Raw genomic sequence first — 15,080 nt, forward strand, 5'->3', positions numbered from 1 at the left:
ATGATCATGATGCCAGCATTGCTTTGGGACACGCCCACTCACAATCCTGTTGGGTTTTACTAAGCTGATAGAGATAGATAGGAAGCGGGGTCATGGTTTCGCAACAGTGGCGGTCTGATTACGTCGTGAGTAGGATTGCGATAACATCGAGCTGTCAACGGGTGCCATACAGATAGATGGCGGGAAGGTTGCAGCCGTTCGACGTAGCACTAATGTATATGCTGTGAATCTGCTGTTTCTGTCAGTTGCCTGGCTTCACTATTCTCGTGTTGTTCCTCGGGCGCCCTGTCCCCCCTGCAAGCCTCAACGATCGAAGATCATGACTTCCAAAGATGGTGAAGCACCGGATCTGGCACAACGAGTTGCCTCTGATCCAAGCGATGAGAAAACCCCGAAAATACAATATGGAGAGGCCGAAGATGCGGCAATCATAGCAGCACTGCAAGGCTATGTGCCAGATACTGTGGAAGAAAAACGCTTGGTCCGAAAGATTGACTTCATCTTGCTACCAATCCTTTGGTGGATGTACATACTTGCCCATCTCGACAGGAGCAACATTGCCAACGCCAACGCGGCGGGCATGAGTGAGGAACTTGGCCTGTCGGATAATCGTACGTTTGCCAATACAGACCACACAATAGTGTCCGAGGTGAGGTAGCTGACGGTGTGTAGAATACGCAATGCTCGTATCTCTCTTCTTTGTGGCCTACGTTATCTTCGAGGTTCCTTCGAACATGATCCTCATGAAGGTAAAACCGTCGATCTATTTGTGTAAGCGTACCCAGTCAGCCGAACGATGCTGAGTCAATACTCATAAATGTCGGTTTAGCCACGATTGTGTGGGTCTGGGGATGCGTAGTCCTCGGAATGTCGCAGACAAAGAGCGCAACAGGACTCCTCATTGGACGTTTCTTTCTGGGCGCAATCGAGGCCGGACTGTATCCAGGCGCGTTATTCATCCTGACCTGCTGGTACACGAAGAAAGAAGTTGGTGAGTACCTAGCCAGCCTCTTCGGAATCTGACATGTGGCTAACGTAATCCTCCAGGCAAGCGCTTTTGCATCTTCTACACCTCCGGCTGCGTATCTCCAGCGCTGGGTGGTATCATGGCAGGTGCCATAATTTCCAGCCTGGACGGTGCTCGTGGTATTCCGGGCTGGCGATGGCTGCTCATAATCGAGAGCATCATTACCATTGCTTGTGGCTTTGGGCGTAAGTAATCTACATATGCCGAAGGTGCGAACACTGTTAATATGTCCCGTCCCACTTGCCAGTGTATTTCATCCTTCCCAATTGGCCAATTGAATCCAAGATGCTTTCTCCGGAGCAACGCCTTCTTGCTCACGTCCGTATCCTTCGCGATCGAGATCAGTCCTGGCACATCGATGAGGCAGCTCTCACCCCATTCCAAGCATTCCTTGCAGTGATCAGAGATGGACGGACATATCTCTTTATGGTCATCTACACCTCGAACTGCCTGGCCTTGACCGTTTCATATTTCATTCCGACCATGCTTCGAGGAATGGGATATACGAGCACCAGTGCCCAATGGATGACGGTACCCATCTGGAGTTGTGGTGCCGTGTTTCAGCTGTTCTGGTAAGTAAACCCTTGTAAAGGCACGGCAAGAGACATCCACTAATCGTACACCGATTGTTAGGTCCTGGACTTCTGACAAGACCGAAGACCGAAGATGGCACAACGCTGGTCTTCTCGCTTTCGCCGGAGTTGCTACTTTAGTAGCTCTTCTTGTCAGCAATAGCGCAGTCAAGTATGCCATGCTATGCCTGCAGACTGGTGCGATGTATACAACGGTACCTCTGATCCTCAACTGGACAAGCGAAGTCATGTCCCAACCAGCACGCAAGCGATCGATAGCCATTGCGCTGGTCAACTCTTTTGGTCACACGAGTTTCATATATGGAAGCTTTTTATGGCCCAGCGCTGAGGGACCACGCAACCTGAAGGGATTTGCCGTATCGACTGCCGTTCTATGGCTTGGCGTGTTGATCGCTGCATTGATGCCAGTGGTTGCGAACTATTTGCCGAAGCCGCGATCTGATGGGGTGTTGCGCGGACATGAGGTCCACCTTGCTGACAACGACTCGGACCAACTCAAGAAACGGGATGAATAATCTGGGACGGACCGAAAGGCAGACGGGAAGATGCGTTCGATGGGAAAATGAAGCGAGGTCTGGTAGCGAAGATGGGAAGGAGAGATTCGAGGACCGGGGTCAGTGACGTCAAATGGTCTATGCTTATCATAGGCTTGCGGAACGCGTGTCGGAACGCCCGAAACGGTAAAGCGTGCCCTGTTCTCTCGCTCTCGCACGCGTGCCCAGCCTTCCGACCTTCCTAGTCAGCTCAACAACGACCGTGAGCGCCATGTCAAAGCTCATCACCAGATTCCACACACAGTTGTCTCCAATTCATCGAAGCCTCCTGCCGATCTCCTGTTCATGCGCATCGCGGATATACGCCCTGGTAAGCGCCCGTGGACGCGCCGAACGGGCAGCGTGATCCCTACAGCACAGAACGTTCGCCTGCACGACGTACAACAGTACTGATGAAACCGTCTTACTCCAACGTCCCTATTTGCTCCTAGACGTCATGTGGTAGCGCAACGCAAAATTGTTGCCCAAGGCAAACAAACCTGATTGTGCGTTCGTCGCTTCAATATTGGCTTTCACCAACAGTCCCCATGTGCACAATTTTAGACTTCTCTAACAGAAATAGAACTCTCTTGGGAAATTGACCAACCCTGCACCGTATAGTTTACATGACCACAACTTTAATAACCCCACGATGTCATTAACGACGCCCTTCGATACCGTCAACGCTGAAGCACTCGCTTCTTGAAGCAGCAGCATGAGCTTCGTATTGTGCGCCACTTCGGTCGAATAATTATGGGCCCACATTGGGCACAAATGCTATCTTTCATGTGAAATGAGTGCTCGTGGATGGGCGCCTCCAACTTCGCCAGGTCCTACACACCCTCGAGGTTCGGCGAGGTCAGTACGATGTCTACGCGTCGGAGTCAGCGATCACCACGACATGCGCCCTTTGCGAACATGAGTAATTCTAACTACGCTGACTTCGCAACTCGTTCTCCACCGCGTTATCGGGCATTAATCAACCTGAGGTCATCAACGGCATACCCTACGCTCTTGGGGTATAACGGCGCTCTGCTGCCCAGCTTTCCAGTAGCCTTATTGGTGCTTTAACTCTCACGTTGTTGGCTACGCTTCAGAACACGGGCGCTTGTTCAATAGCAAAAGCCTTTGGGAGATCGATCAACACCTAACTAGGTACCCAAGGCGAACATACAACAGTGCTTCGGTACTTCATCGCGACACGTCGGGCCTTCTGTGTGCTCTCCACATGATTGACATTGCCACTTGCCTCGGCTGCGAACATTCCTTTTTCTCAACTGCTGTCCATCACCATAGGGCTGTGCGAGCTGCGGAGGAACCATCAGGTCATCGTACGCAGTTCGCAAAACGCAGAAGTTACCAGGGCTGCCTCAAGATTTCGGTCACCTGGTAGTATACTTCCATCAGCCAGTAGACTTCTAGTGCACAGTTACTCTCCGCGTCTTTGTGACATCAACTACCGAAACCCTTTTTTGTATAAGGTTTGAGATAGGTCCGAACCTTGAGGCTCCAGGGTCTGCGGGGATCAGGGTCCTTCGGGTACCGGGCTGGTAGGATTGACTTCGATCGCACATGGCTCCCAGTCGAGGCAAAAGGTAATGTGAGTAACGGCGATACAGGTTCGATTCTCAGAGAAAAGTATATAATGCCGTCCCGTGCTTATCCATCTGTACTTCATTGTCTGAAGACCATTCTTTGCCTTCTTCATCATGTTGAACGAAACTATTCACGACCTGCTGGTCACTGACAAGCCCAGCCTTGTTCAAGGCGCAATGTCAAATGCCTACGTGCTTCGCTGGAAGCTCGTCGGGGCCATTGTGGTCCTCATGGCTGTTACCCAGATCACCAAAATGATCTACCGGGCCCACATCGACCCTCTGCGGGCCATACCCGGACCTTGGATCAGTTCAGCAACATCAGCCTGGATCCGCTGGCAACGTTGGCATGGCAGACTGTCCTTTGAGGCAGACAAGCTCATGACAAAGTACGGACCCATCGTCAGGATCGCACCGAATCTCGTCATTCTCAACGACTCCGAGTCAGTGGAGAAGATCTTCGTCAGGAAAGATCTCGACACTTCGCCAAAATCTATTCGAGCCCTTCGTGTCGGCGGCCATGACTGGACTGTCACGTACCCTCAACATCCCATCGCGCGGCAAAGACGTCACCCCGTCATGATTGCTACTACGACAAAGAACATGAAGTTCTGGCACGATACCTTCGTGACCAACATCGAAGCCATGGTCCGTGATCTCGGAAAGACAGAGGGTCAAAAGTCGGAAGACATTGTCTACCACCTCCGCATCTGCACCCTCAAGAACTCGCAAGTCGTTATGGGCGGTACAGGTGTCGACCTCGAGTCCAGCGAATTCCCACACGTTGTCGGCGAGTACAACTTTCTCGTCGTTTGGCGTCTGTGTCTCCCAGAATGGCTATTCGCATGGCTCCAGTACAGCCCGTTCGCCCATGCGCGCTTCCGCGTACGATCCAGTGACAAGCTCTTTGACCTAGGCGCAGCGCTGTGCAAGCAGGCCAAGGAAATGGCCGAGGACTCAACCGCCAACGTCTTCAAGCTCTTCACTGACCCAGACGCAAAGTACCCCCTCGAAGATTCATGGACGGACCCGGAAATCGGCGCGGAAATGGCAGGCCAGGTACTCGCTGCTACTGAGACGACCTCATCAGCCCTCGCATTCATCTACTACGAGCTAGCAAAGAACCCAAGTCTTCAAGAAGAACTGTACGAGGAGGTTGCCGCCCACGAGGGTTACGAAGAGCTTGACTCGTTGAAGCTCCTTTGTGCATGCGTTAACGAAGGTCTGCGTTTCCGCCCACCAGTCGCTCTAACAGGTTCCCGCCTCGTACCAGAGGGTGGCATCAATGTCCTCGGCTACCACCTCCCCGCCGGCACGGTCGTCACCACACAGTCCCTCAGCATGTCTCGCCAGCGTCCCGACCTCTTCCCCGACTTCGATACCTACAACCCGCGACGCTGGCTCGTCGAGGATGAATACAGTGCTGAGCGAAAGAAGCATCTTGTTCCTTTTGGTGTAGGAGCGAGACGCTGTCCAGGAGGCAACATGGCGACGTACCAGATGCGAGTCATCTTGGCGGCTACATTCAGGGCGTTCAAGGTTGAACTTGCGCCGGAGACAACGCCAGAGGCGATGGCGCCTTTTGAGGCGAATGGATACAGGAGCAGGCACGATCGATGTGACCTGATCTTCAAGCCCAGGACCGCGTGATGTTAGGTGTTGAGGCTTTCAATACTCTATTTTCTTTTCTCTTGTCTCCTCTAGTACTTATGTCACTCCCTTGGGCAAAGCGTGCCGAGTGTATGGATGACTTTGATGAATTGGAACATATCTCATCATCTCCAATGAGCAGGATGTTCGTCTCTCATTCAAATTGCTACAGGATATACCCAAGTAGTGCTTCTGCAAGCACAGGAAGTTTGTAGAATAACGTCAAAATCAAGCGTCGCGTTACTCACATTATGGCATGACCAGATTCGCGATCCGATCCGTACAAACAATGCGTGCATCAGGTATATGATCGAAGAGATACCAGCCCCCAGCGAGGAGGAGCATTGCCGTGGTGGCTGGCGACAAGAAGATGCCTGCTAACACCGGAACAGGTAGGTGCGAGCGATGACGCGTATCCAATGACGTCATTACGTGTCTCCCGAAACACCACCACGCCAAGGTACGCACAAAGCTTCACGATGACCAGCCAAAGTCAAGACATGTCACAAACCAGGAACCTCTCTCTTGTCCTACGCTGTAACAAAGCGCACACGGCGCATGTAGGAGTACGTGGTCACATTCCAGCATCGCGGGCGATCCACAACGCGGGGACAAAGAGCTGTATGTTGCGGGGCTTCCGATAGGGCCTCGACTCGCATCTTGAAGCAGGCTTCCCATTACTCTCGGAGCAATCAGATCACTTTACAAACTCACAGATCACTCATCCAATGTCATTCGCATGGACGACTACGTCGACACCTCGGCCGCAGCCGCAGCTGCCTTTGTACCTGTCATGCCATCCGGGTCCTTATCAGCGCAAACGCCACAGCCGTACTCCCATCGCGCATCATCGTGCGTGTGATCTGCGTATGCGTTGTTTCAGACGCACCATATGCGGTACGCGGAGCTTAACGAAAGCTTGATAAAAGCTTGGAAAGCTTGGTCGCATGCTTGTAGGCCCATGATCGCGGCTGCGACAATCCGGCCGGTGTGACCGCCTGTTCCTGGTCGAGCGCTGGTGATTGGAGCGTTTGCAGTTGGGCAGGTAGGTTTGCTTCTTTCAAGGTGGGCGTGATGCATGCGTTGGTTGGAAGGCACGAAGGTATTTATGCTGCCTCGTCGTCGTTGCTTTGAGGGAAGTAATTCTTCCTTGACTTTGTCTTGTTGCATCAGTGTTGTGACAAGAATCTCGTCACCCGCATCCACAAATCCATCGAATCCAGCAACACAATCTCACCATGGCATCTCTACAACGCCTTGCGATCCAGCGTAGCCCAGCCTACAAGCCCGCTGGAGTCAAGAGCTACGTCTATGCCATGACAAAGTGTCCGTCACCTATCCCTTACATCTTACTCCACCTCCCACTACTGAACTGACACGCGTAGATGGCTTCCACCCTACAAAACCTGGCCCGTACTTCCAAGCCAAGGTCATGTCGCAGCAAGGCAAGTTCGGCCGAATCGGCGGCCGCATGCGATCACGCTACGTTCTCAAGAAGCGTAACGAAGCATCGGCACCAGGTGGTGCGCAAAGCAAAGCCGCAGCTCCAAGCGACGGCACTCCGACTGAAGGTGAAGTGCCGGCCGAAGACATACAAAACGACTCGTTGTATCTCTGCGAAGTCGGCGTTGGAACACCCGAGCAGAAGATCTACCTTGATTTCGATACCGGGTCTTCGGATCTTTGGGTATGCTGTGTTATTTGACGATTTGATCACAATGCTAAGATATACAGGTCTGGTCCACCGAGCTTCCCAAGAACATCCTAAGTTCAGCAGATGCGTCAAAGCAGCAGGTCGCTTTCGACCCCTCAAAGTCAAGCACATTCAAGAAACTCGACGGTGAGACATGGAAGATCTCATACGGTGACTCCTCGTCCGCGAGCGGCGATGTAGGCACCGATGTCGTCAACTTGGGTGGTCTCAAAGTCGAGAACCAGGCTGTGGAGCTAGCAAAGGAGCTTTCGCAGCAATTCGCCGAGGGCAATGGCAGCGGACTCCTTGGTCTGGCCTTCAGTTCCATCAACACTGTTTCTCCAACGCCGCAGAAGACGCCCGTCGACAATATCATCGCACAGAAGAGCGCTAAGGAGCAGCTTTTCACCGCGTACCTTGGTAGCTGGCGCGACACGAACGAGGCTGACAAGGGAGAAGTATGTCTTCCGTGCCGTTAACTCATACTTCTTTCTAACACACCACCAGAGTTTCTACACCTTCGGCTTCATCGACCAAGACGTCATGACCGCCTCGGGCGCGTCCGAGCCCAACTACGCCGAAGTCGATAACAGCCAAGGTTTCTGGCAGATCAAATCCACATCCGCCACCATCAACGGCCAAACCGTCGACCGCTCCGGCAACACCTCCATCATGGACACCGGCACCACCCTCTGCCTCGTCTCCGACGACCTCGTCGACGCCGTCTACAAAGCCATTCCCGGCGCCAAGTACGACCAGAGCAACCAAGGCTACGTCTTCCCTACTTCCACTGCAGCGGCCGATCTTCCTGAGATCAAGCTTGCGATTGGAGACGCCATGGTGACGTTCCAAAAAGAGGACTTGGGCTTCGCTGATGCTGGAAATGGGATGGTGTACGGAAGTATCCAGAGTAGGGGATCCATGGATATGGACATCTACGGCGACGCGGTGTTGAAGGCTATGTACGCGGTAAGTCTTTATAAGCCCTGCGCGCTTTGGTGGCATCGTGCTAATATTGCAATCTAGATCTTCGACATGAACAACGGGAGTCCGAGGTTCGGTTGGGTGCAGAGGAAGGAGAAGACGCAGAATACTGATGCGCCGCCTTCGTAGTGGACTTGGAGTGCGCTTTTCAGCAGAGAGGATGAGCTCAGATTCCTGGCTCGAGCTGAGTATGTCGTTACCCAGTGCATGATGTAGCAAGTAGCTTCAGGTTATGACATGAATGCTTCTATCGTCAATGAACAATATGCGTAATGAACACAAATGCTCATCTTCTGTCCCTTATATCACACGTTGACCTATCATAATGACTACAACACAGCCCAAGAAGGTCCATTATACTGCAAGAAAGTACGCTTCCGCATACATCGGATTCAAGTCTTGGAAAGAGAAGCACCAACCTTTGTCACGCAGGAGAGGCGGTATCTAGCAGATACTGAGGAAACCCCCATCATCTTCAGCCCCGCAGCCGTACGCAAGACCCAAGCATATGTCTACCTTACATCATACACCCATTCGACTTGCTAGAATGCAAATCCGAAACATCCAAGCGTATCCTCCTTCCCTCAACCGTCAGGTAACTCTCAACCAGCCACTCATACCACACCTTGCGGTCGTCCGTCTGCCTCCAGAAACTAACTTCGACCTCGGAGTTGGCAGGTAGCTGCATGGGGGTCTGTGTATACAAATTAGCCACCATCCTGAACTGCCTACAATCAGTGAATAACATACCTTGAGTGGGAACAAGATCGGGAACCAAGAAATCATGTCTTTGCTCTTCGCTTCCATAGTGACTGGATTCGTGCTCAACTCCACCGGGCCTTCCGAACCGCTGTACAGTACGGTTTCGAAGTACGCGCCGAGACCGTGACATACACCCGGTTCTTGAATGGGGAAAGCGATGCGGCAGTAGCGCAGGTTGTGTTCGTTTGCGCCGTCGCCGCCGCTGAAGCCACCACCGCCACCTATCGCCGAACCGCCTTTCCTGAGCGGAGATTGTGCTAGAACGGAGGGAGGAAGGGGGTGTGTGAAATCCCAGGCTGTTTCAACCTTGGGTGTGAGAGGGGCCTCGAGGTTGAAATGCTGCATCCTTGTGCCGTTGCTGAGTTGTTTGGATGCGACGGTTTCTTCGGAGGAGGTGGAGAGGTAGTCGAATTGCGTTAGCATGACGACCCATGGGATATCGAAAGCGTTGGGATCGACGCTGGTACTTCTAGTATACAGGTCGGACCAGAGCTTTGGCGTGGAGATGGGGGTGAAGTGCGCGGTGTAGCTGGAGGGTATCGATATGCCATGGGTAGGGTTCAGGACGTGTTGCACACCGTCGAGACATTCGGGCGATAGCTCGTTGTCCGCAAAAGAGCCGAGAAGCTCGCTGACAAGTATGTCGACTTTGCCGAATGTGCCGTCTGCGAGTGTTGGACCTTTCCAGGCGCGCATGTCGGTCTTAACGACTGTGACGCGTCCGCCCCAGGTTTCGATGTTGTGTCGTTGAAGCAATACGTATGCGTTAGGGTTCTTCTCGATGGCGTAGACTTGTACGGGTACACCGGAGCTTGCGCTGGCATTTAGCGCGCGCGTCACAAGCGGACCTCGACCGGATCCTACGACTGCGATCACGACAGCCCCGTTGCTAGAACTGGTTGATTTGCTCTCGGCATGCCAGTCTTTCAGCGCCTGAGCGATGGCGCGCTCGTACCACGCGTACTTGATTGGATCTTTTTCGAAGACCTCGTATGTAATAGATTCGAGGTTGTCCGTCAGGGGTTGCAGTGGGCTCTGCAGATAGTCCTGAAATCCACCGCCAAACCGTTCGATTTGGCTCTTAGGAGGCTGATTGCGCTGCAAGTATCGCATGTAGCTCAAGTGAGGAGTCGGGTCGTTGTTGCTACTGCTCTTCTTGGGAAGCTTCTTTGCGATCTCGGCTGCTTCAGCTGGAGTTGGTGCGACTGTTCCCGATGATCCTGGGCTCGGTGCGTCTTCTACAGTGCGAGGGGATAGGTGGCCTGTGGAGTATGACATTATCATATCCGGGTCATCAATACCTGGTAGTTGGCCAACATCCGAGATGAGTAGCCAAGGCCCGCGCTGCAGGCGCATGCAACGGAAGATGAAAACCTGGTGTGCTTTGGACAGGACGTAAGATTGACGAGCGTTGACTAGGAAAGAGGAAGCGTGCAAGTTGAGAAGTCGTACAGGCTCAGAGAACCAACGGGACTGGACAGCCAAGGATGGCAGGCGACGCGGCATATCGAGCATGACTGCTAACCTATTATGGTACTTGCAGATCGATCGAATGGTGTTCCACGCATCCCATGAGCTCCAAGAATCGACGTTCTTCGACTCACTGCTCGCCTCGAACTCAGGTCTTGCGAAGCGCGCTAGGTCTCCCATGTCATCCTTGCTGGAGTCTGACTGCGTCCCATCCATGGGTAGTTGGATGTGCAGCTGGATGTAGGATCCAGTGACAAGCGCCTCCTTGATAGAACGAGCATACTGAGACACGCCGGTCTGGCCGTGGGCGAGTCTTGGTCCAGGGATGACCAGATTGGTGACTCCGCAGAAAGCTGCATAAGCAACCTCGAGGTGGAAGGCTTGGCGCGATAGATGGGAGATGATCGGGTCAGGCGAAGACAAATCGATCCACGAGCTAGTGAATGCTACCAATTGACTGATAATTTCATTCGGGCTAAGTGGTGTATCGAAGTTGTCCAAGGCAGGTATTAAGGGGAGCGGTTGGGATTGCGACTCAGCGAGGGCTTGGGTGTAGGAGTTGAGCAGACTCAAGACGCGGTTCTGGAAGTGGTCGTTGGTGATGGTGCTAGTGAGCATATCATACTGGAGGTTGTCAGTAGGGTTCCTGCTAGTCTTGGAGGCACTCACTCCGAGATCTTGGGCATGCTGCACCAACTCGGGCGAGACGTCCAAGGTACGCTTCGACTCATGCTGGCCAATATAAAATACGGGCGCATGTTCGCCCATGCCTTCCGAGTAGTCCATAACAGTATCGGGGTTAGTCAGGCCAAGATGAGAAAAAGTGTTAGTGGAAGAAAAGTTGGTGAATGTTGCGGACTACCGCGGGGTCAGCAAAGTCGCGAATGCAATGCTGCGGCGCGCGACCAGGGATGCGCAGCGTGATCACAGCGGCAGGAACGTGGAGTAGAAGGAAGGGGCCACCAGGGGTGGAGAAGGTATATTTACTACATGGCGGCGTGTGGACATTGCTGTGGTGCCTTGCAGCCTGTCGTCGATTGCGCCAAGCGCGAGCTGTCGCGGTAAGTGGAGCTAAGGGCCCGTCGCATAACTTTTTCTGGGACGGCGAGTGCAGCCGCCATCCACACGCGCAAACATCGCCAGCACCACAATGACAGCCATGACGAAGCGCGAATACGGCGACGACGACAGTGCCCGCGTCAAGCGCGTCAAGACCGAGGCCAACGGCGAGGGCAAGATGGACGCGGCGGCGAATCCCTACCTGGCGCACTGGAACGACGACAAGCCCGTCAAGAGCGAGTACAGCGGCACCGGCACCGGCCTCCAGGGCTTCAAGAAGCATGCGACGACGACGGCGCAGGCCAACGCCGCCGAAGACGGCCCCAACAACGCCTTCACCGGCCGCCCGCTCTCGAGCAAGTACATGAGCATCCTCAAGAAGAGGCGAGACCTGCCCGTCCACCAGCAGCGCGACGAGTTCCTCAAGCTGTACCAGGAGTCGCAGATCCTCGTCTTCGTCGGTGAGACGGGTTCCGGAAAGACGACGCAGATCCCGCAGTTCGTCCTTTTTGACGACCTGCCCCAGCAGAATGCCAAGATGGTCGCCTGTACCCAGCCGCGCCGTGTCGCCGCCATGTCCGTCGCCCAGCGTGTGGCCGAGGAGATGGACGTCGAGCTGGGCGAGGAGGTCGGATACAGCATCCGTTTCGAGGACAAGACGGGGCCCAACACCATCCTCAAGTACATGACTGACGGAATGCTGCTGCGCGAGGCCATGAACGACCACAACCTCACGCGCTACAGTACCATCATCCTCGACGAGGCTCACGAGAGAACTCTGGCTACCGATATCCTCATGGGTCTGCTGAAGGAGGTTGTCCTGAGGCGGCCGGACCTTAAGCTCATCATCATGAGTGCTACGCTCGATGCTACCAAGTTCCAGAAGTACTTCCACAACGCGCCCCTGCTCGCCGTACCTGGACGAACCCACCCCGTCGAGGTCTTTTACACGCCCGCACCCGAGCGAGACTACGTCGAAGCCGCCCTGCGCACCGTCCTCCAGATCCACGCCACCGAGCCCGAAGGCGATATTCTGCTGTTCTTGACTGGTGAGGAGGAGATTGAGGATGCGTGCAGGAAGATAAACCTCGAGGCTCAGGACCTTTCTCGCGAAGGTGGTGCTGGACCGCTCGTGGTATACCCGCTGTACGGAACCCTACCGCCCGCACAGCAGCAGAAGATCTTCAACCCTGCGCCTCCGCCCGCAACACACGGCGGCCGCCCCGGACGCAAGTGCATCGTTTCTACCAACATTGCTGAGACATCTCTCACCATTGACGGTATCGTCTACGTCGTGGACCCTGGCTTCAGCAAACAAAAGGTCTACAACCCCCGTATCCGTGTCGAATCCCTCCTCGTTTCGCCCATTTCCAAGGCCTCAGCACAACAGCGAGCTGGTCGTGCCGGACGTACGCGTCCCGGTAAATGCTTCCGTCTGTACACCGAGCAAGCCTTCAAGAAGGAGCTCATCGAGCAGACCTACCCTGAGATCCTGCGGTCAAATTTGGCCAGCACCGTGCTCGAGTTGAAGAAGCTTGGAGTCGACGATCTGGTACACTTCGATCTGATGGACCCGCCTGCGCCTGAGACCCTGATGCGTGCGTTGGAGGAGCTCAATTACCTGGCATGTCTTGATGACGAGGGTGAGCTGACCACGCTTGGAGGACTTGCCTCGCAATTCCCTCTGGATCCCGCATTGGCAGTCATGCTCATCACATCGCCTGAATTCTACTGCTCAAACGAGATCCTATCGCTTACTGCGCTCCTCTCTGTACCACAAATCTTCGTCCGTCCAGCCAACAACCGAAAGCGCGCAGACGAGATGAAGGAGCTGTTCGCACACCCCAAGGGCGATCAGCTTACCATGCTCAACGTCTATCATGCATTCAAGAGCGAGGAGGCGCAAGCAAACCCGAAGCAGTGGTGTCACGACCATTTCCTCTCTTACAGAGCGTTACAACAGGCCGACAACGTCCGTCTCCAACTCAAGCGCATAATGGAGCGCGAGGAACTTGAGTTGATGTCGACACCGTTCGAGAACAAGAAGTACTACGAGAACATCCAGCGTGCACTTGTTGCCGGCTTCTTCATGCAAGTTGCCAAGCGCGATGGTAACGGCAAGAGCTACATCACCGTCAAGGACGAGCAGAATGTTCTCTTGCACCCGAGCACTGTTCTTGCAGAAGACAGTGAATGGGTCATCTATAACGAGTTCGTCTTGACAACCAAGAACTATATCCGAACAGTGACCTCCGTCAAGCCAGAGTGGCTTATGGTGAGTGCATCCTCCCCTACTCTAATAATGTAATACTAACCTCTACTAGGACATCTCGCCAAACTACTACGACTTGTCACAATTTAAGAAGGGTGAGATCAAGACGGCTCTGCAGCGAGTGGTTACCAAGCTCCAGCGGAAGGAGGTAGAGAAGGGAGGACGGAGATGATGCGCTTCGAACGCGCTGTGGAGGCACATGTAAAACAGAGGTCCAAGGCAAGCGGAACATTGGCAGCATCATGGGCGCCGTATAGAGGGCGCTCGACTTGATGTCGTGCTATTTGGCGTTAGGCTTGCTTTTGCATCAGATGACATGACTGAAGTCGAGGACGCTACCTGAACGTATTCTAATTGAATCCTATGACATCTTCACTTTCACTGTAGCTGCTGGTATTGACTAACCGCATGCACGCTAGCGTTGACCCCCACATGTCGGCATCTGCGCGCGCCGACATCTCCAACTTTTTCTCAGCTCAGCATTTCCGCGACAACGCGATCGCAAACCACGTTACGCGACGGAACAGACTTGGTCTCTCTCGAAAATGGCCCCAGTACAAAGTGAAGACGCGTCTTTATTTCACGTCGAGCGCATATCGCAATACGTCTGCATCCCACCCTCATGTCTCGCGGATCCGTTCTCAGCAGTATGCGCAACAGTACTATCACCACTACTCCTCACGTACTTCCCACCTGCGAAGGGCGTAGTACTCGCATACGAAGATGTAGAGTTGCAAAGCACACCACCCGTCGTATCGGATCCGAAATCCAAGAACAAATCACAGTCACATCAACGAAGCGAATCCAATTCCAACGACAATGCGCGTGCTGAGCCGCTGCTACTCAGGCATGTCGATGAATACGCAGCGCCGTTTCTTTGGGTCACAGCCTCTTTCATCGTATGGCGCCCTACCCGAAATGCATACCTCACCGCGCACATCACCGACCAAGCGAAGACGCATCTCACACTCGCACACCTCAACACCTTCCCCGTGAGCATACTCAAGGAATGTCTGCCCTCAGACTGGTCGTGGCATTCGGAAGAATCCGGTCAAACGAAGCAGGGATATGATGGCAAATTGTCGGACGAGGGAGGATGGTGGGTGAACGGCGACGGAGAGAAGGTGGAGGGAGAGCTACGAGTGAGGATACGAGATGTTGAGGGCAGGATGGATGGAAAAGGAAAGGGCAAGGGTTTCTTGCGCATTGACGGAGCGCTGGTTTCGGAGGAGGAGATCAAAGCCGCACAACAGAAGGCTGGCAAGGGGAAGAGAAAAGCTACTACGAGCGCGATGAAGGCACAACCACAGAAGCAGGCGGAGGGAGAAGTCATGGAGATCGACTCGGACTAGGTTGTGGGTGATGGGACACTATACGGGTCTATTTGGTCGCAAACGTCGCGATATCCGCGATATCTCATTCGCATCAAAACGGCGTTATGG

At 53.8% G+C, this 15,080-nt stretch overlaps 6 protein-coding genes across 6 annotated transcripts; 5 read left to right on the forward strand and 1 right to left on the reverse strand.

Moving 5' to 3' along the window:
* Positions 1-319: 319 nt before the first annotated feature.
* J4E87_004933 (uncharacterized protein) lies at positions 320-2,135 on the forward strand (the record flags this gene model as incomplete). The annotated part of the gene is made up of 6 exons (XM_049376550.1): positions 320-611; positions 673-771; positions 830-991; positions 1,048-1,212; positions 1,275-1,599; positions 1,661-2,135. 6 exons carry the CDS (start codon positions 320-322, stop codon positions 2,133-2,135), a joined length of 1,518 nt encoding a protein of 505 aa, XP_049233406.1.
* A 1,727-nt stretch (positions 2,136-3,862) lies between these two features.
* J4E87_004934 (uncharacterized protein) lies at positions 3,863-5,398 on the forward strand (the record flags this gene model as incomplete). Its single annotated transcript, XM_049376551.1, has 1 exon — positions 3,863-5,398. One exon carries the CDS (start codon positions 3,863-3,865, stop codon positions 5,396-5,398), a length of 1,536 nt encoding a protein of 511 aa, XP_049233407.1.
* Positions 5,399-6,636: 1,238 nt separating this feature from the next.
* On the forward strand, positions 6,637-8,204 carry J4E87_004935 (uncharacterized protein; the record flags this gene model as incomplete). Its single annotated transcript, XM_049376552.1, has 5 exons — positions 6,637-6,724; positions 6,784-7,085; positions 7,133-7,549; positions 7,599-8,060; positions 8,118-8,204. 5 exons carry the CDS (start codon positions 6,637-6,639, stop codon positions 8,202-8,204), a joined length of 1,356 nt encoding a protein of 451 aa, XP_049233408.1.
* A 388-nt stretch (positions 8,205-8,592) lies between these two features.
* Positions 8,593-11,093, reverse strand: J4E87_004936 (uncharacterized protein; the record flags this gene model as incomplete). Its single annotated transcript, XM_049376553.1, has 3 exons — positions 8,593-8,769; positions 8,826-10,931; positions 10,977-11,093. 3 exons carry the CDS (start codon positions 11,091-11,093, stop codon positions 8,593-8,595), a joined length of 2,400 nt encoding a protein of 799 aa, XP_049233409.1.
* Positions 11,094-11,457: 364 nt separating this feature from the next.
* On the forward strand, positions 11,458-13,810 carry PRP43 (DEAH-box ATP-dependent RNA helicase prp43; the record flags this gene model as incomplete). Its single annotated transcript, XM_049376554.1, has 2 exons — positions 11,458-13,641; positions 13,691-13,810. 2 exons carry the CDS (start codon positions 11,458-11,460, stop codon positions 13,808-13,810), a joined length of 2,304 nt encoding a protein of 767 aa, XP_049233410.1.
* Positions 13,811-14,183: 373 nt separating this feature from the next.
* Positions 14,184-14,990, forward strand: J4E87_004938 (uncharacterized protein; the record flags this gene model as incomplete). The annotated part of the gene is made up of 1 exon (XM_049376555.1): positions 14,184-14,990. One exon carries the CDS (start codon positions 14,184-14,186, stop codon positions 14,988-14,990), a length of 807 nt encoding a protein of 268 aa, XP_049233411.1.
* Positions 14,991-15,080: the final 90 nt, after the last annotated feature.

The sequence above is a fragment of the Alternaria ethzedia genome (genome assembly GCF_023757985.1).
Source record: "Alternaria ethzedia strain BMP 0044 chromosome Unknown scaffold_10, whole genome shotgun sequence".
NCBI lineage: Eukaryota > Fungi > Ascomycota > Dothideomycetes > Pleosporales > Pleosporaceae > Alternaria > Alternaria ethzedia.